General features: G+C 30.9%; 1 protein-coding gene across 3 annotated transcripts in view; it reads right to left on the bottom strand.

The window, feature by feature from the left end:
- The window catches only part of LOC129958631 (EH domain-binding protein 1-like), a 149,393-nt gene that overhangs the window by 37,881 nt on the left and 88,832 nt on the right, over window positions 1–22,680 (bottom strand). For all 3 annotated transcript variants that reach the window (XM_056071231.1, XM_056071230.1, XM_056071232.1), the window contains one exon: window positions 1,221–1,335. In XM_056071231.1, coding sequence (XP_055927206.1) covers window positions 1,221–1,335 — 115 coding nt within the window. The remainder of the gene's footprint in view (window positions 1–1,220; window positions 1,336–22,680) is intronic.

Below are 22,680 nucleotides of genomic sequence, written 5' to 3'. Positions count from 1 at the left end.
TTTTATGAAAAAAAAAAAAAAAAAAAAACATTGCAAGGAGTACCATCCAAGTCATATAAAATTACACGGTATATTATAATTTGAGGTGCAACATTAATAATCCTTTTTTTATGTGCCCAGATTACATTTCAACTAATAGGGCAATGCTAACACTATTTGAAATACAATTTTCTTAATCAGTCGTTTCACCGAAAAGGACAATTGACTGAATGATTAATTTAATTTCCCTTAAATGTTTTTTTTTATTTTCTTTTAATAAAAATACGCCTAAATTAAGGATATTAAATTCTTCAAAATCGTGGGTTGCAAGTATAGCCACACAAATACAAATGATGGAAATAAAAGTTCAAATCTACAAATCAGACTATTTTAAGTACTTATGAAATGTAGTATGAAATGTAGTATAGTAAGGAGAACAATAGATATAAAAGTTGAAAGTTAACTCCTCGATATGTGTATGCTTGTTCTGATATAGTATTTATGCTTGTTCTGATATAGTATTTTCTGTTACGGAAAGCACAAGGCACTGTTTCATTCCATGGAGTGGATAAGTGCAAGAAAGCAAGTTTTACAAGGTCACAGCTAATCCATACGTAATTGATTCTGAGAATTTAATGACATTATTGCTGTTATGGCCCACTCCATAAAGTGTAAAGACAGTACAGCCACAAAAGAGGATAAAAATATACCAGAGAAACTTCTGCCAAACATAATCGCTCCACTGGAGTATATATTTATGACAAATCATTAAATAATAACAAGAAATTTAGCGATATTATTTGGCAAATTTTAGTCAAGTATTTAAAATCAAAACACTTAAAAAAATTTATACAAATTAACACAAAAATATCAAAGAAAATCATGCAATATTAGTTTTTCATAATATCAATATACAGAACTGAAATCCATCAGCCTGGATAGTAATATTCAAAACAGATCATTGTTTGAATATTACAGTTTAAAGAAAATATTACTTATTCTTATGAAACCGTATACAACAGCTATTCTTATTAAAAGAAAGCGCACTCGACTTTGGCGCCAATCAACAAATGCGCATACATACTCACATTTTTAAGAAAACTGAATAAAAGAAATCTACTGCTCATAAAAAAAAATACAAATACGCTTTCATTTCCTCTCCAAATAATCAAATGTTACATAACGAAACAAGGTAGATAACAATAACAACAACAACAACAAAAAAAAAACAATAAACTTACGCTTGTTCTTGTGTGTGAAGCTCCCGGACTAGCTCATCTCTCTTATTGACAATGATCACCAGTTCCTCTAATAGAAGTTTTTCACGCGCCTTGTCCGCTTCCGTTTTCTGCCATTCTGAAACGAAAGAACCGAGCGAGAATTTTTAAGGGGAAAAAATAATAAATATAAAGAAAACAAACCCAATTAAAAAAAAAAAACTAGAAAGAAAGAAAATAATAAATAAATAAAAACGTTCTTTATTCTCTGGCACTTCGGAAGTCACCCAAGCGAAGATGGGTAGGCGAAAGGAATTGTAGCAGCTTCCTTTCACATGGAATGAAGCGTCGGGCGATAGGCGTATTATGCCCATTAAAATCGACAAATCGCAACGATACGCGCGCGAAAGCAAACCTAATGAGAAGAACCTCTCGCGCAATCTTTAACAAACAGAGCGAAAAATTGTCGAAGCACGACTTGGTAAAGGGGAGTGGGGTGAAAATAAACACAGTCTGAAACTAATTGGCTACGCGGCTAAGTTGCTAACAAGCAGTAATGCATTATTTGCGAAAACTCCCTGGGTGAGTGGGTCGCTCTTTAACTTCTATTAGTGTCGCCGAGGGAGGCAGGAGAGATCACTCATTAGGAAGCGAAGCACGACCCCTCTTCGAAACATACTCAATAGATCGGAGTAATGAGCTGCATTCAAGAAATCGCAGCGACGGTAATTCCAAAGAGATGGAAAACGAACAATTAAAGTTCACACGCAGTCGGCTTGCCTACTGCTTGTAAGAAATTGCAATAAACGGAAAAAAAAAGAAAGTCGTAAAGATAATTTCCGATATATGTTGGATAACCCCTAGTTTGTTTTTCCAGCAATTTTTGAGATGGAACTGTTTGTTACAAATCACACCTTCACATGATATCTTGTTACTTGCTAATTTTCATGTCTGTTTTCGGAATGTAAAGAAGAAATCATAATAACTTTAATAACAAAGAATTTCATCAGAAAGCAAATAAGTCACTCTTCTAAACATCTATGTAGTAGGTTGTATTCTGGAAATTGTAGTATTGGAAACTCCAGAGAGAAGGGAAACAAAAAGTTAAAAGTTTGCACACAGTCGGCTTAACTATTACTATATGTGTATTTTCAATAGGCGGTTCAAGGTCACATTTTCTACCTCATTATTGGTTGTTTGGTACCAGTAACGCGGTAGAAAATGTGACCATGAACCGCCTACTGAAAATACACAGACTATAGTAAGAAACCACAATAAACGGTAGTTTCTGAGGATTCGAGTTAAAAATTTACCTTCATATCTCGATAATATCTTTAAGAAAGAAAGAAAGAAAAGCTTGCTACAAATCGGACCTTCATATCTCGATAATATCTTTAAGAAGGAAAGAAAGAAAAGCTTGCTACAAATCGGAACTTCATACTGCATATTAGTTACTTGCCAATTTTCATATCGTTTTTCACCACAGTGGGAACAAATCCGAACTATCTTTACTGCATTCTGGAAATCACATCAATAGAAAATGAAAAGTTAAAGTGCACACGTAGTCGGCTTGTCTTCCAGCCAGTAAGAAATTACAATAAACGAAAAGCGGAAAGTGAAATTTTTGAAGCATTCGAGTTTAAAAATTCAATTTGATATCTCGATGTAGCTTGGACTAGGCCTAATTTGTTTTTTCAACATTTTTTGAAATGGAAAAGTCTGTTACAGGTCACAACTTCATAATACATAACTCGTTACTTGCCAATTTTCACATCTGTTTTCATCAAGATGGAAACAAATCAAAATGGTCTTTCTAACAAAGAGTTTCATTAGAAAGCGAAACTAGTCAATCTTTTGAAAGTGCAGAACAGATCTAGGTAAGGAGCAAGATGCATTTTTGAAAATGTAGCGTGAAGAATTAGAAAAAAGATGAAAAATCAATAATTAAAGTTAACAGGCAATCATCTGGTTCGTTTATCTATCTGAAATTCCCATTACGCAGTCACAGAAAATGAAAAGTGAAATATCTCAAGCACAAGAGTTAAAAATTCTGTACGATATATCGAAGTAGAATGAATAAGGATAAATTTATTTTCCAGAATTACTTGAGGAATATATATTTGTGCAACAATTGGACTGATTTCGCGAATTAATTTTGCTACTTTGCAGCCAATTAAAATGCTTAATATTTTATTGCGAAAATATAAAATCGCACTTCCGTTTGTTGTGATAAAATGTATTTCAAGAAAGTTGGCTGGCTTGATTAAACTAACACAGCTAATACAATGAGCGCCGAAGTCAGAGAGTATTTAATTTATCTTCACTTTTTCATTAATTAACTTATCACTGGTTATTCCATTTTCCTGTTTGTGAGTGCTCTTGGGGTAGTTAGATTTTCATCCACAAATTTAATAGCAGTCACCGTCTCGAATTAAAAAGTTTAAGTATCCTCTCTCAAGTTTAATTTAACTAGACTAACCCTTTGACCGGGATATCGGTCATAATGCCCACTACAATACTTGTAAAATAAATGTTCCGGTTAGAGGGTTAAAGTCTCGTTTTCCGTTTTGAAGTCACATGAAAGCTATTTTAAGGATGGATCATTACTTTGAAGATAAAGTCAATTTCTGAGCACTCTTCAGAGCAATTCCTGATCACTCTCCTCCCCACTTCCAATCTCCCTGCCTGATTTACAAGATTTTATTTCAAGAACGCTATTTAATGCGTTAAATCAAAGCCCTTTACATTTTTCTATTCGTTCTCTTTATCCAAAGAAAAAATTTCCGCAACTCTAATTTTGACTGAAAACTTTTGCGATCTCAAGCAATAATGAAGAATTAATAATAAATGAAAAGAAAAATGGCTTCAAATTATAGATGGATAAATTTAACTGAAATGATTTAAGACATGCCTTAGAGAACTAATTATGAGAAATGGGAGGGGGGACGTGTAGTCTGGGTTATTGCGATTCAATTTGGTTTTGTTACTAGCAGATAAGAAACCTCGCTCAAGAATTGGCACTATACTGACTTGATTAATGAAGATTATGGGTAGAAAGTCAAAATTAACTTATTCCTATAACCAAGCCAAAATTATTTCCTAATTTATCATATATTTGCATCTATTTATTACAATGATATAAGCTACAATTCTCTTCAGAACTAAAACTAATTTTTACACCAGAAATAATTTAAGGGATTCAACCCAAAAGCATTTTGAATGTCTACAAAAATTATTTCTTGACAAAGATTATTTATGTTTGAATTTACAATTTTATTTCATTTCAAGAACGCTATTTCATGTACTAAATCAGGGCCTTTTACATTTTTCTACTCACTCGCTTCAATCAAAGAAAAACTTCCGCAACTCTAATTTTGGCTGAAAACTTTTGCGATCTCAAGCAATAATGAAGAAAAATTGGAACTTAAATGAATAAAAAAAATAAATCGGAAATAAGGAAAGAAAATAACAATAAAACTTATATGAATTATCTCATTTATTATGGCCAGGTATTAAAATAAGAAAAGCATTCAACTCGGAAACCTTACAAAGTGAAACAGAAGCCTTCCAAGATTACACTGGCTGCCGTTGCTTATTATAATAAATCTTTAACTCAGCAGTATTTTAAAGCAGTTTTTACAACTCAGCTAGTCGCCAATGGACATTTGAAATGCTGAGGAGTTACAAACCTACTACTCAAATAAGATGCCTATTACTGAGATAATTGATCTTACATATATGAGTGCGTGTATTAGTTTTATTAGCACTACATTTTTTAAATGTAAAATATCGGCTTAAAAAATCTCCTTCCTTTTTGATTTCGGAACATTTTCAGAGCAATAAATTATCTTTATATTTAAGGGGACAGAGGACTTTGAAATAAACAAAAATGGACAGAAACATGATTTTTTTTAATCGTTTCCTCACCAAAATATATGTTTATATTCAATTAAAATAGTGTTATAAGACATATTGTTCAATACAATGAAATTTCAGAGGCCTAAAGAAAAAAAAAATCCCATTTTTATTACTTTCCTCAAAATAATATTGTAATTACATTTAAATATGTGTGAAATGTTCCAAGTGTCTAAATTTTTGAAGAAATTAAATAGAACTGATTATAAAGATTTTGGTTAAACATTAAAAGAAAATAGGATATGCATTTTATGTTTCGATTTTTTTTTTTTTTTTTTTTTTTTTTTAGATGGTTAAAAGTCAATTTTAGTTCCGAAAAACATAAATTTTTATGAAAATTTAGTAAGTGTTCATAAAAATATTTCTCAAAAACGAGCATTTAATTGGAATTACAAAATCATACACAATTTTATTCCAAATAAATTTATATTGGGTAACAAGGAAAAAATATTAGAAAAAATTTAAAATTGAGTCGCCTAAAATCTTTACAAATTAAAAAAAATATTAAATATCTTTTAATTTTAAAAAAATAATATTTAGTTTTAAAAAGTTTTTTACAAGAAATTTGACGTATTTATATTTTAATGCATATGCATAAAACGTTTCATAACTCAAAGTGAATAATTCGCAAAAATTCCAAAAAGACTCCACCGTCCCTTTAAAGAATATGAGAAACCGACATCCACATCTTTCAGATTAGGCAAGACGCAGGGTCCAACTTAGAAGGTACGGGTGGCCGATTAGAAAAACACTTTAGTCAGCATTTAAAAAAAATCTAAAGATTTTATTATTTACTATTTATTTACTACATGATTCATAATATAATAAAAACAACTATGTAACATCCCATCACCCATTAGGAAACAAAATTTTATGCAAAACAAGAATTTTGGTGACAAGAATACATAACAAATTTCATTTATTTAAAACGTTATATTTTCAAATACAGTTTTCGCATACCTACAAACAGATAGACTAACAGACAGTTAACATTTTTATGAATTTGGTTAAAAATAGGTTACAGATCAACAATAATGATGATAAAACCATACGCCTAAATTTAATAATCTTTTAGTTCTTTCGTTCTCAGTTATCATGCCTCTAAGCAAACAGACGGAGAAGTCACCAGTAAACAAATTATTTCATTTAAAATTTGGTCGATAACCATAATTTCGGTGCTATGACTAAGAACCTAATATCATCAGTTGCGTTTGGGTTATGTTGCGAGACTGACTTTCACACGGGACTTTATTTATTTTCCATGGTTAAGGAAGACCTAAAACATGGAGATCCACTGTGAAATTCTAGGTTCGATTTATTGAGATTTTTTATATTTTTCTTTCCTATATTTTATATACCATGAAATAAAAAAAAAAATGCAGCTCTTAAATTTTTTAATTTAATCTTGCACATTCTGAAAATAAGTGCAGGTAATTCGCCATGATTAATCCAATTCTGGTAATGCCATTGAACTGAGCTGAGAATCAACTGCTGAGAATCAACTCCGGTGCGGAGTACCTTGAGGCCCTCGCTTAAATGGAAATAGCTGGTCCAATCGATTAAGGCCACCAATAAACACTACTATTCGAACATGAAACATTGCCTTGAAATTCATTTCTCTCTAAACCCCTTTTAAGCAAAAGAACAGAATCATCAATTCTATATCTGTATTAAGTTCGAATTTTACAAATTGTTCAGCGGATTTTTCAAGTAATGTCTTAGCAATTTCTAGATTAAAAAAAATTAATTTGATAAACAAATCACCAGGCCACTAAATATTATTCTGCTACTTCTTTATAGTCAAAAACAACGGTAAAAGAAAACATATAGACAAAGCAGAAAGCAGATGTAGAGAAAGATAAACTGAAAGGAATTGAAGATCCTTGGGTACCTCGGAGTTGGGAAACCCGTAATAACCTACAGAAAGTGAGTCCCTGAAAGGAAAACAGGAGGGATGAAAGAGGAGAAGTATACATTTTATTTACCGATACAATTTACCCCGATTATAAGGGGAATTAGGTGGCAGAGCAACCGTGGATAATACACAAAATTGATTTAGCTATATGAGCAATAAATACAAAAGATTCGGATCAAAATAAAAAAGTACGATTGAAAAGAACTGAAAGAAATCCCGTTAGATGCGTTTTCTTAACAAAGAGCCTTAGAAATGTTCTTATTTTTCTCACTGCTAGCACCTTTTATAGGATAAAAGCCGGCGTCCTGGCATAGGGCTAGCGCGTCTTCCTCGTGATTTGGGCGTCCAGGGCGTTCTTCATCTGTTCTATCTGTGACACGTGTGAATGTGCCCCCCTGTAAAAAGGGGTTGTGCAAGCGAATGTGATGCGTGAGTAGCTAAGACGTACTCTTGGCCCTAGTTGGCGCTACTAAAACAAGAGACCCTCCCTTGGCTAAAAATCGCTGACTTCGTCAACGAGCTTGCATGGCAAGTGCCATTATAAAACAACAACAAAACAATAGGATAAAATTGTTAAAAAAATTAATCTAAAGTTCTGGAAACGAACAACAAATTGGGAACTATACGCTCGCAAGTACTGGGTTTAAAAGTAGGTGCAGTGGATTTTACATGATATGCGCAGCTATTTGTCATGTGACTGCAACATCAATAATAATATCTCCATTTTTTTTAAAATTCGTCTACCGTATAAAAGGACTTGGATAAAGATTTTGAATCTGATTTTCATTCATTTTCCTTATAAATTAATGGATAAGAAACCTCACAACAGACTCGACAAATCTTTCTTCATACTTTTAACGACAATATTGATTGCTCAGAACGATGGAATAAAGGGACAAAGTATCAAAATTTTGCACATTCCTCACATATTTAACATATTATTATATAGAAACACACATTTCGAAGTTATAATGGATTTGAGTAAAAAATCATTAATTCAATTAAAGCAAGGCCTTTTCAAACTGCAGCTCCACTTTTATGCGATAAATTTTTGTAACTTTCAGAAATATGGATACAGTGTGAAAAGTAAAACATTAATTGATGATACATAAAATTGTAATTAATGAGAGCGTTCAGATTAAGTCAAAGCATAGACGAATTAAGTATCTCAGATATTCTTTAGGTTTTTATATGAAGTGAAATAACAATATATGTTTCAAGTAGAATGTGTCAACTGGTTAAGAAGGTTCAATATTTCATTTTCGTTACGTTATCATTACAACAATTATCGTTACATGTTCTTAATCACATTGAACTCTGGAAGAACTTTTTTTCTCATTCGGAACAGAAAAAGTTGTTGAAGCTTGCGAAAAAATATATAAATTTTCTTGCTCCTATGCGAAATAACACCCTTTCAGATTGCAACCCATAATTCAGTCACTTGTATTGGACAACACTTGGCAGTACAATCAATGTCGAATCAATAGTACATTTAACTGCATAGAAATAAAAATTAAAACCCAACTCAAAAATCTCATCAAATGAAAATAAAGATGTTAGTAAATGAATATTCAGTTTGTATGCAATTAGTACACCAAATAGACAAGCTCTCTTTTACACTGGGAGTCAATTGAATAAAATTTCGATAGAAGAAGGGAGGATTATACGAAAAATTTCTTTTCTGTTTCAAAGAAGAAAACTGCTTTCATTTAGTAGTGAATTGGCATCACTTAAGACACTAGAAGGCAACGCTAGAAAGAAAGTAGTTGAATAATCCTAGGTAAGCTGATTAAAATCAGCCTATTCAGTTGCTTCTCCTAAGTATCCTCAGCGAAACAAGCGGAAAAATTAATACATTTAAAAGATTTTCCGTCATTTTTTTTAAACCACCCACATAATGGAAAATATTTTACCTATTATCCATTACTTTTTTCATTAATCCAGTCCACTGATGAACAGCACTTCGGAAGGAAGCTATAGATGCACCACAAAGTGGTCCATCGGTCTTTGATTCTGGCTTCGTTTTCGTTTAATGGGCATAAAAACGGAGAAAGGGGCTGTTAATGTGGGCACAAATGACATCAAAGCAGTGTCTGAGCTCATCACCAGGGGAGGGAAATAGGACATCAAGTTACTTCAAAGTTCCAAGCAGGGAGCCAGACGCAGCTGAAGAGATGTCAAACCTACTTCCCTCTGTCCCATCTCCCCCATTTTCCATAAGTCACAGGTTATGATAGTAGCGAGCGAAAGAACTCACTCCCGGGGGAATATGTTCTCCAAAGAAAAATGGGGGAGAGTAAATAAATATCGCGACAGCGTACCCCAAATGAAAAAAAAATATATATATATAATAATAATAAAGAAGCGCCCAAATGGAGCGGCAAATTATTCCACTCTTTAAAGAGCATCTCAAATCAATAGCTAAAGCCTTCGAAGTACATTACTGAAGCAGCAGAGCCGAAGGCTGCTCTGATCTTATTTCATTTCAAGCTCTATCTCGTGGGAGAACAGTCACTCGCTATCCTAGAGAGATACAGAATGGGCCTCGCCATTCAAAAAATCTATTCCTAAAAGGCCCCCCTCCCCCTGCAGAACCGCAATTTTTGGATTCGCCAGGAGAAGTCGGAGTCTCGCCCGTAATCCAATGTAAGTAGAGCTGGAGTGGAATCGTCGACGACGTGGGATTACTACACAACAGTCTTTAATTCCACGTTTAGGAAACGCTAGAGGGACGGCAAAGTGTTTTCGGATAGCATAAATGAACAAAGATTCGTTCCAAATTGTGTATTTTTTTTTTTTCTTAGTTTGTCCTTCTAAGAATGAAGCAGTTTGATTTTGAAAAGGTAAAATGCCTTAGTCGACTTTTATTGTTGCAGCTTTTAGGTATCTCAGTTTTTTAAAAGTTGTTTACGTCTCTCAATTCGTAAACAAGAAAATGAAAACAAAATGAGAAAAGAACATCGCATCGAAAGGATACTCCGATTTATTACATATAATATGTCCGATTTATAACAAATAAAAATGCCACACGTTTCGATAAGATTCTTATCCTTGAAAAAAAAAAGATAATTCTGATATCAACTTTACCTCATATTCTTCTGTTCCAAGCATCAGATTAAACAGACATCACATGGAATTTTACAAATTTCTTCCATTCAAGCCCCCCCCCCACAAATTGTTTCTGAACTCTTTCCAATTGATATTTAACGACATAAGTTTTATGAGTCCTTGGTTACCAGTGGACTCACTCGAATTAATATTTGCTAAAAATTTCAATCAAATAACTTGGTTTTAATGACCATATTCAGCAAAATATTTCTTAACTTTAAATCTTGGTAGATGCATAATCCATGCTATTTTAGAAATCATACATCATTCTGCTCGTTGTGCTATGCATTTTCTTAACTTTCTATCAATATCTTTTACATCCAATTATATCACAGAAAAAAGTAGCAATACTTAAAAATAGCTGCACTTCAAAAAAAATGTCTCCATTACTTGATTCTGAATTTAAATTTCAATTGTAAGCACAATAAAATTTCAAAATTTTTAATAAAAGCATAAAATGAAACCTACTTAACATGAAAAAATAATCCGAATCTTCATATCTTGGTAATAACAATGAGAAAAAACGCCAGGAGGAAATATTAATAGGTAAAATGAAAAAGAGTTTCATTTCAACAATGAAATATATTGTAGTAAAAATATGCTTAACATATTTCTTAAACGTAAATTAAAAATTAAAAATATGGCAAAAAAATCGGTATCATCGAAAAATAATATTTTGAATTTTAAGATCATATAAAAATATCTTGAAACATTTTTGAGAATTATGATTAAAAACATCAAAATTTCGACTAATTTTTAATTGAAATTTCAAAAAAAAAAAAAAAAAATGTTGAGATATTCACATTTTCACCCTTTAAAGTATATATGTATAAAGTCTGGTAGCTCAAGATCAACAAGACAAAACACGATTATGTGCAGTCAACGCACGCACATTAACACATTCATCTTTATTATTAGTAGAGATTATGCCAGGTTCGTAGAAGAAAACTACATCTTCCTAGATCCAACTGGTATAGAATGCAAGCCGACTCGAAACAAAATTGCATGAACGTGGCGACCGGTGTCATCACGGCGACTAGCGCCATAGGTTCAGCCAGTGCAACCAAGTTGGTACCAGTCACCAAATCCACGCCACCTGTCTACATTCTGATGACTGAAGATCAGGCTATCCTTTTCAATCATTCTTGCAAAAATTTATATTAGGCTTCCTCGCACATCAAGACATAATGAAGATGCACACTATGGCTTCATGCAATGCTGCACCAATTTCTGAGAAACTGTAAAAGCTGTTATACAAAAATCCAAGCTTCTGGAGAACGGCTAAAAAAGATCAATGTTCAGAGAAGAGAACCATATATCTTCTTTAATCCAATTTGCAGACTGCAAGCTCAAGTGAGGTTGAATTGCATGAACATAGTGAGCGGTACCATACTTAGTCCATAGGTTCACCCACTATGACCAAGCTGGTACCGATCACCAAATCCACGCCACTGGTCTGTGTTATGAAGAATGGTGAGACGAAACAAAAGAACATTGAATCAAAGTACACTATTTAGAATTATTAGAATCTAAAAATATCACAAATGTTTTTCTTCAGGCAAGTAGAAGCTATATATATTTTTGAATGGAAATTCAAATCACAATTGAATATTTGCTACAGCAAAATACAAGAATCATGCATGTTTTTTTTTTTGTTTTTTTTTTTTTTAAAGAAATCACTGCATATTAGATAATAGGAGCCTTAGAGAAAAATGAACGAAAAATGTGCAACGAAAATATGTCAAATAATTCTAAATTTGACTTTGTGTTGTCTATTAAACAAGTTTTCTACCTATTTTCACTAATAAATACAAAGATGGTATCTATAATAAGCAAATATAAATTCAAAATTCATAGACGATTAAAATTGACGGCAAATTCAGTGACGTTCCATAAGTTAAAAAAATATAGATTTAATAAGAGTTTCCTATGAAAAATGAAATATGCAGCTCATTTTATTTATGCTTTTTTTTTTCAGATAATCGTTAACCAAGAGCATAAACTTGTCCTAACCCTCTGGCTATATAATTTTTAAAAATCACTATTTTGATGCGATGTTTGCAAATAAGTTCAAATTTGTTTCAAACAAAATGAGCTGATACTGTATGTTACATGATAATAATATGGTATAAAAAAAATCTGTTATCGTAAAAATAAACAATCTAAACTGCGAGAAACGCGGGACGTAATAGAAAATGAAACGATTGCCCATCCGAGGAAATCGCAGAATAAGCAGCTGGAGGGTTAAAAGGTGATATTAGGTGGAGCACTCTAACAGAAACATTATAAAGGTTGTAATCTTCAACTTTTAGTCTTTTCGCTATAAATGTATGTATGCAACTATAAATATACAAATAACTATAAGGAACAAATAACTATAAATACATGAATTTACAGTGATGTAACATTCAACATTTTAAGCAAGGGACTTCATTTTTCAAAATTATTCCTGATACGGTAATGCAGAAGTAATGTAAAAATTATTAACACATTCGCTGCCATAATTTAAGCCTGTGATCCGGATAATCTATCTAACTGAATGGCCTTCCTTCTCGCCTTCCTTATAAGTAGTAGAAAAGAGGATCACCGAATTACATAGTAGGAGTGAATCACCAACGATTCATGCGACAGACAACATGCTAAAGCGGTCAATCTGAGGAATTTAATTCTACTTTTCCTCACTATATATATGATCGGAGAAGATATGAAGACATTTTACAAAATTCGTGTGAAGACAACTATCTGCAATAGGTAGACTTCTTAAAAGGAACCCACTTATTCTCACATTCAAATAGTCTTGAAATCAAATTTCAAATCACTAGAAACAAATTAAAAGGAATATCTGTTAATTTAACTAAGAAAACGCTCCGCCAAGTTTAGTCTTCCAAATAAGTTTCTTAAAATTGCCATTTGACATGATGACCCACTTTTTTTTTTCTGTTGTTTTTGTTTAAACAGCGCTACTTTCTCCTCTAAATGTAATATGATGCAGATAATAAAACAATAATCAATTAAAGGCGAATAAAACTTATTCAGCAATCATTTGTTAAAATGTAATGAGATGGTACACAAGAAATGTCTGATTATTTTAGCACAGGAGAACCTGGAGACAACTGATCTTCCAAATTTTTTGCTATATGAAGATTTAACTCTCACCAATTGGCATTATCTATTAATAATAAAAAAATTAAAATATAACTCAGAAATATTTCATATTTAAAATAGTTCATCTCATCTACATTATTAATTCTTACTTTTTAATTTAATCTGACTGGGTGTAAAGCCGTAGCAGGCCGGTGGAGAACAAAATTCAATACATACTGCACCCATAAATGGGGTGGAATTTATTTACAAAATTCGATAGATTCAATAAAAAACATCACAGCAACATAAATAAAATAAGACATTAATATATAAAATACAGATTAAAAGACACAAACAAATTATTTACGATATATAACCAATTTTAGCCCACTGGCGTCTGAAGAATTTACAATTAATTAAAATACCCTTGTGTGTTTACAAAATGCACAGCTTTTTCACAGCTTTCGAAAGCAAAAATTCACTATAAAATATTCCAAAATGTAATGTGTATTAATAGATATAAAAAGTCATAAAGATGGCAGTACGTGTGTCTCTCTCTCATTATGTGTGCGTTGGCATTCTACAGACCAGACCATTTGGCTTATAGCTACCAATCTTGGTATATATATACTTTAGAAAATAAAAATGTGCACTTCAGAGTGATTTTAAAATTTTTTTAATTAGAATTTTAATTAACAAAAAATAAACTGAATTTTGAGTTTTTTTTCTGCGAAAACTTCAGAAAAAAGTATTGCACAAAAATGGAGATAATAATCTTTTTAATGATATCAAATAATAAAGCAAATTTTTTTTTCTGATTTTTGGCATTTTTTTTAAATATATATTTTTTGCATAATTTCCAACAGCAGATTACACTGTTAACTTAAAATTCAAACCATTTTCATTTTTCACCAAATATTTAACAGAAGGAGTTTTATCCATTGTTGAAAGTTAAGGAAAAAGGATTCTATTTAAAATCCATGTAATTTGCAAGACGAGTAAAAAAAAAATGAATATCCAGAAGTTTATAAGTGAGATGAACCCGGCAACTGTGTTTTTAATAGCGCAATGATATTATAGGACTGACTTCCAGAAATAATAGAAAATATGCAAGACTATTTAAACAACATGTTTTAAATGTCAGACAATTTGATTGCATCATGGACATGAAATTACGTTTAAGCGATTTAAATGAAATTAAATATAGCTAATATTCCTAGTGAACTGGTCCAGGTTGGTCACCAAAGGCGGCTAAATAATAATAAAAATTTTAGTTTAAGATCTAAAAATCATAATTTATAAGTAAATAAGCTGGAGCAAATATATATATATATATATATATATATATAACCAAAAACCAAACGTCACAACCAAACACAAGAACTAGGATCCCACCGATGAAAAGAAGAAATTGCAACAAACAACTGCATGCAACCAATTAAAACTTTTATTTTAAAATGAAATACAAATAAAATTCAATTTAATTTTTCAGTTTAATCCTAGTATAGTTGAAAATTTCCTGAAAAAATTTAACAAGTTCTTTTAAATACACACACTCCTTTTTTTTTTTTGGGCGAGGGGGGGGGGTAAAATTTAAATCCTAAGGCATTAAGTTTCACATGCTGGTTTTTAAGGTGAAACTTTTTTGGTGAAGAAACGTTTAAAATTAAAATTATCAACAACAACGACGACACACAGAGGCATAGTAGAGAATTTAATTTTTTGAATTTATTTAGACAATAAAAAAAATGGTTCATGTCCTGATAAAAAGAAAATTAAAAATTTATTATAATATTAAAAACTTTTAATCCACACAGGGAATGTAATTCTTTACCCTCTTCCCGAATTCTGGATCATATTTGTTCCAATCTTTTTGCCAATCTTGTAGAAATATTTTGTCTATTTTATACACAGAATAATTTATTGAAATTATTTACTTAGAACATGTACACTGCAATTTAAGTTCTAAGTTATTATTAAAACAGATTACAAAGATGCCTAATGACATCACCGAACCGGAAAGTACTAAGAAGTCTGTTTTCTTAGCAAAATAAGTTTTTAGATAGTGAAATAGCTAATTCAAAATCTATGAATAACTTTATACATCGAATAACTTAATTTCTCAATAATTTAATTTTTTTCGGATACTTTGGATATGTAAGATAATGATAAAATATCATCTATAATTCGAAATTATTTTTATTAATACGCAGTCAAAATCAATAATTGGAGAAAAAAATATTTTAATTTCCTAATCGCTTTCGTTAGTAAATAACGTCAGTAGATCGTTTCCTTAATGATTGTAAGTAAATAAGTTTTTAAGGTACTTGCTTCACTCTAAAACTAAGCACAAGTATTCAATCAAAAAAGTTTTTTTTTTTAAATATCACTTAAAAAATTGAGTATGTTAGTTTTAAAGTTTAAAATTTTAAAGTTTTACAAAGCAGCTGTTGTATTCAAAGCATTGTACACTATTTCTTCATTAAAATTTATTGTTTGTTTATTACGCATTATTTGTTAAAATTGCTAAATATTTACAATCTAAAGTTACTATCATTTTTAGCTAGGAAATCATCATTCCGTCTTACTGTATTTATTTTAAGGCACATTTTTCTTAACTTGAAATTTTATATAAATCGATAGTTTAGTGCAAACATGCCATTTTCGAATACCCAAGTACCACTGAATAACTTATTTTTATATAAGTAATAAAACATATGCCAACAAAAGCAACCAAAATAAAAAATTTCAAAAAAGCTCTAGCACCTTAAATCTAAACAAGAATATTTATGGAACACATATTTTTAAGCTATCGCCACGCCAAATCTTCACACCAATCTAGAAAAATTTTATAAGAAAAAAACATTTCACATCAATTAAATCTGATCTCAGAATGCTAGCATGATACTCTTATATGTATGCAAATATAAGAATCCAGTCTGTTAAGTCGAGTCACTCCGCAACCAAACGAAATAAGCATATCAAAGTCAATGAATGATTCACAGAATCGTATTTTCAGAATAACGCCACAACGCCTTTTATATTTCTATCCGAATCGTATATTTTCTGTAGAAGTTTAATCTTGAACTATTATCCCGATTCCCAGACTGGTCAGGCATAATCCTGAGCAGATACATTTCAGAAGCACTTTTCGTGTATATGTCTAGACTAATGCTTTTCGCGAAATATCCATGAATTTCAGTTTTTAATATAAAACACATGCAGATATCGATTTTCAAATATTGTTATTTGTTACTGCTAATTACTAGTTCAGGTAAAAACGCTACTAATTTTTGATTTTTAAATATACAAAACCTGTTAATACATCCACATAAAGGAATGAATGAAGTTTAAACTCAGTTTAATTTTGCCTGATTAAAATCTCAGCATCTATAATTCACGGTTTTTGAGGGGGGAAGTTTCCAACATGTAGATATCATCCATCATACCTTAAAAAAGCAAAAAAAAAAAAAAAAAAAAGTATAAAATTATACAAATTATTAACCTGATTCCGAAAAATAATTTTCACATATTATATAGGAATAAATAAAAACCTTATATAGATAAGCAATTCAATGAGTTTCTTTATATTTAATACGCAGTAATGCAAGATATTAAATTGGAATGAACTTCTAACAAATTCTAGAAAATTTTGAAATTGACTAGACAAGTTAAGAGGATAATAGCATCAAAGATCAGCCAAACCATTGAGCAGTAAACTCTCAATATAATACCTCATTATAAATTTCTAACCAGTACAAATAATTTCAAAATCTTCAGTTTCAAAATTCATTTAAATGCAACTGCTTGCTTACAGTAATTTCAAAGACAATATATATACTATGTATACCAAAATCATAAACGTTACAAAGAAAATTTCTATTTATAAGCTCAGATTCAACGATTGTACATTCCAAAACCAATTTCAATGTTAATATTCCAAGAGACACAGATTTCTATTTGCTAAAAAGCAAAATATTGATTGAAGTGTTTTGTTTATTATACATTTTTTCAGATAAAAATAATTAGTTTTTAACATTTAAAATGCGTCAAATCATCAAATACTGTCTTTATATCAAAATATAGTATGTCAAAAAGCAGAGGCAGTAAAACATGCAGATTTCATGCAAAAGCTGGAATCAAATAAAATATGGTATTTTGTCACAATACAACAATCAATTATCATATACAAACATTTTGAGAACCAATTTCTCAGTAGCTGCAAAAGTTATTCAAAAATCCGAAGCCATGGAGAACGGTCGGAAAAGCTCCATACTTGGAAAATAAAAGTGTTTCTTCCTTAATCCAATGTGTAAATCGCAGGCTCACTAGAAGTGGAATTGCATGGACTTAGCAACCGATGCCAAACCTAGTCCATAGGTTTAACCACTATGACTAAGCTGGAACCAGTCGCCAAATTCACGCTACCGGCAGCATGATGAAGATTAGAGGTATCCTTTTTAACCATTCTTGCAAGATTTTTTTCATCTTAGACTTCCACATATGCGAAGACAAAGTGAAGATTTAAGATAATCTAATACCTCATTTGACTAAACAGGTTTACCAAATAAACAAAAACATTCCTGTTAAATAAAAAACGGCAATGGTAGTTTTTTTTTTTTTTTTTTTTTGTCTATGTTAAATACAGTATACTATCTGCATAGATGAGAGATCTGCCGTGGAATTAAATCACTAATTTGTAACTCTCCGGTCTTGAAGATGAGTCTCGACAACGAGGTTACCGTATGTACAGTGAACTAAGAACAATTAATTTAAACATACATTAGAGGATGTTTTTTTTTCTCCTATGAGTGGGGTTATCGACTCCTTAATTTTTAAAGGGTAACAGATATCAAAAAGGTTTTTTTTTTTTTTTTTTAAATAACTGTTTATTACGACGAGGGAATTATTTTCCTATTTTGCATAATCTTTCTACTGCCAATAGTGAAGGAGATATAAGGAAAATGAAAATTTCATTCTTCCACCATTTTCTGACTTTTTGAGCAGAGTGGCCCATTTACGAACCCGTCAAAGACTTTCATTCTCTCTAAACCTATCCATTACCAGTTCAAATTCAATTAAAAATTTTCTAATTACCTTCTTCACAAAAAAATAAATCCAAACTACAAATCACCAGAAACCCTTTGAAATGGAATATTTGTCATTAAAATTTAAAAAATGTTCCACCCCGTTTCACTTTTTGAACTAGTGTTTCTTAAAAGTGCGACTTACTCATTTAAATCTTTTATGATGAAGAAAAATAATAATCAATTAAAGGCAAATAAAAATGATTTGATAACTGTATAGTAAAATGAAATGAGATGGTATACACAGAATGTTTTTGATTGCTTCATTTTAGCAATAAGAACCCGAAAAAAATTGCCAATTTTTTTTTTTTTTTTACTTAGATTAACTTTCTCCAGGCGAAATTATTACATTAGTAATAAAAAAAAAATCCAATATTGAAAAAGAACAATTCAAATATATCTCATGTTTAAATTTAATTTTAACCAAATTAATAAATACATTTCAACCAGATTAATTCATTATTCTATTGGCACACGCAACTTAAATACGTATGGAAATTGTAATTAAAAGTAGATAATTACAGTGACTTCAAATAGCATCAAAAGGTTATAAACTCAGATTATTATTTTTTAAATAATTTTCTAATTAAAATAAATTTCTCATTTAAAAATAATTTATGATCAAAATCGACGTTTTATTTGAAGTTTTGTTGTGCAATTATTGTATTCTAAGTGCTGCGTACTATTTTTTTAAATTAAAATTACTTACTGCTTATTTACTACGTATTATTTATTAAAAATGTTAATTATTTATTTATCTTTACTGCCATGCTTTGCTATGGAACCATCGTTCCGTATTACTGTACTCGTTTTACACACAAATCGATATTTTAGGGCGATTTTGTCATTTTCGAACACCCAAGTTCAACTAAATAACATTTTTTTTATATAAGTAATAAAACGTATGCCAACAAAAGCAACCAAGACAATAAAAAAAGCACTAGTATTTCCAATTTAAACAAGGAAATTTATGAAAAAAATATTTTTGAAGCAATACAACACCAAATCTTTTAGTAAGATTTTAATTGAATTTTACTTGAAAAAAATGTTTTTTTTTTTTTTTCATTAGTTAACACCCCCAACAAAGCAAACTCTGTTACGAGTAAGACCCATAACTAATCGACGGAGGAAAAATTATTTTATATATACTACATCCATAAATGATCTGGGAGAATAAACTGAATAAAAAACATTATAAAAGTATAAATAAAATATTTACAGGGATAGAGCTAGGTATCAATATATAAAAATACAGATCAAAAGATATAATTTTTACAATATATAACTAATGTTATTTCATAGGTTCTAGAGAGTTTACAACACACTAAAACATCCTTGTTAATTTACAAAATGCATATCTTTATTATTTCTAGTGAAAGCAAAAATTCACAATAAAGCATTCCAAAACAAAGTACAAAACATAAATATCATGAAAAGAACATACATACAAATTATAAATTCAAAAGAAGTGTCAATTTATCAAAATACTTTGTCCATATTAACCATTAATAAAAGCATTCACATCATTTTTCATGAAGATCATTTTTTTAAATTGATTTAATAAAAAAAATAACTAATTCAAAATACTAAAAATTAAGTAAGGTTAGGCTAAAGCATCAACGTTAAAATTATTTACTACCAGCAATCAGCAAAAATACAACCGATTTTGGATTTTCAAACGTGCAAAACCCATTAACGTATTCATATACGAATAGGTCATGTTTATCTTAAACCCAACTTCGTTTTTTACTTTTTAAAAAATCTAAATAACCAAGTATCTACTATCTTCATCATCTACAATTAAATTATACACAATCACAGTTAACCCATTTATAATCAGGCATCTTATTTCTTGCAGAAAGCTTACAGAAGGTATTCTTAATTTCACTAATAAATACGCAATATTCATAACTTTCGCCCACAATTTTTATATGCCACTTCTAAAAATCGCCTACATTTCATAAAGTGGCGTGGTGACGGATGGGAGGGGGGCGGACAAAGAAAGCATGTATACTATGACCACAATTTTAAAGCAGAGACAAAAAGCTAATGCGTTCCCCTTTTAAAAGCTAAATGTGATGCATAGATAAAAAAAAAAAAAAAAACTCCCCAAACGAACATTATTAAATAATGGTAACAAATTCCAAGTCTAATTCAGTACATTTCGAAAAAAAAAAAAAAAAAAATCCTATTTATACGTTCAGTTTGTTTTTTTTTCCCCCTTCTTGAAAAATATTCGTAAATATGTGTTTATAGTTAACTAAAAGGAGTCTTACTTCATACACGTAATCGGTCAAATGACATTAAAACAAGATTTACGAATATAAAACTATTACATTTTCACATCGAACGTAGTTTCCGTGTAGATGAAATTCAAAATGTCATTTATCTCATTCGCAGATATGAACACATTACGCGTCCGGCATGTAAAAGAACTCATTCCCCGCAGTACAAAGATGGAATATGCGGAGTCAAATATGTTAAATAATGCGGATGACAACAGCAAATAATTTATAATCTGATTTTTTTTTTTTTTTTACCTTTCCGCAGCAACCAATTAAAAGAGACAAAACATGCATTATTCTTTAACCATAGATTTAACTTTCTGACATTTCTTCATTCTCACTAAATCTAGATACAGTAAGCGCAATAAAACAAAATAACAGATATGCGAAGTACCGACGCATTTGATGATTTGATACACTGCTTGTAACTGTCCAATAAGACTTTTGCTTTCTACAACAAAAATACCATTACATTTAGATTTTCGTATAGATCAAAATCAACAATTCAACAAAAATGCATTAAGTCAATAAAATGTTTGAATTATTAGAATCTAAACCCTTTCGCAATTGTTGTCGCAATACTGAACTAAACACAACGACAGCAAATAATTTCTAATCTGACTTCCTACTTCTTTGCAGGAAGCTTACAGGAGCCCACTTTCTTCATTCTAGTTGAAACAGAAACGAATGATGCAACCAGGATTGGAAAAATAACAGAGCCACAGGGACTTGTGAATCCATTTCCTCCTGGCGTAACGCAACCACCAAGGATTTGGCACGGCTGAAAGAGTTTTCAAGTGCAATGATTCCATTCATATCAGTTTCAATTTCCGGCCCGCTTCGTTAAGGGTGCGCAGATTCAAGCAGCCTACCGTTCATGATCCCTCCCTCTTCGATCAAGTTAAAATGGGCCTGGCGATGGGAGCTTCGGCCAGATGGAAGGAGCTGTTAATGATGGGATTAAGCGGATAAATTAAGCGAGCCCCAGCAAATAATTCTACCGAGTCCTAACAATGGGTTGCTACGCTGGCTACTCGAAAGATTGGGGTTGATCCCTAATCCTTCACCATCCGAGACATGGTTGCCACATTTAAAATCCCAGATCAGGCGGTTAAACGCGAATATCCGCAATTCGCCAAATGAAGCGGCTTTTAAGTGATTAAGGTAGCCAAAATCCAGTTAATAAGCAAATTGTCAAGAGTTTAAACACACAAAACAAACGAAAGAAATTCATCATCATCCTATTGAAAGCGACGGAAAAATGGAAGGAAATTAAAGTCGGTTGCGACCCTAAGGGAATTAATTACGCGATGTGCATTCAAACGCATTGGAGATTGCTCTCCCAATCTTAAGACGCTATAATAGCTTTTAAGGAATTAAGACACTGAATAGTTCGGATTTGATTTGTCGATCTTAAGCTGAGCCAAGTATTAAAAAAGTAACATTAGCGTTCTACAGATGTTCTGGATTTAAATTTTGAAACAGACTTTGAAGGCCTTCTGGCCAAACAGCAATATTTTTTTTTAACCTCTTCCTTCTTTCCATGATTATATTTAAGGGCAAAAATTATAACTATTAATCAAAGGAAAGTTTTGAAAAATTGATTAATGAATGTTAACAAGCATACAATGTTATTCAATAATATGTTTCAAGAACACGATATAAAGGCGATTGCTCGATTTAAATTTCAAAAATAAACTTTGAAGACCTTATAACATAAATGAAACTATTCTTCCATCCTAGTTTTGATTTCGTTTAAATTCAAAAAGTCTTACAAGTCGTCAACGGTATTAGATTCAGCACGTCTTGAATTATAAAAAGGCAGTGATTTAAAGCAAAATTGTTAATTCGCCATATTTGCTCTCAATTGAAAATTGAAAACTTACTAAGGAAAAATTAACAAAAACAAAGTTTATTTTCATATTTACAGTTATTTTAAATACAGATAATTTTATTCTAACTGTTCCAAGGGTAACGTTCTACTCCTTTAAAAAGAAAAGAATACATATTTTAAGAGAGAATGCATACGAAACCTTAAACGGCAGAAATAAAATGCTGTGAAGTTATACAACAATCAATAAGAACATTTT

This window comes from Argiope bruennichi, chromosome X1 (genome assembly GCF_947563725.1).
Source record: "Argiope bruennichi chromosome X1, qqArgBrue1.1, whole genome shotgun sequence".
In the NCBI taxonomy this organism is placed as follows: domain Eukaryota; kingdom Metazoa; phylum Arthropoda; class Arachnida; order Araneae; family Araneidae; genus Argiope; species Argiope bruennichi.
Note: the sequence above shows the minus strand (reverse complement) of the source record. Positions and strands in the feature narration are given on the sequence as shown.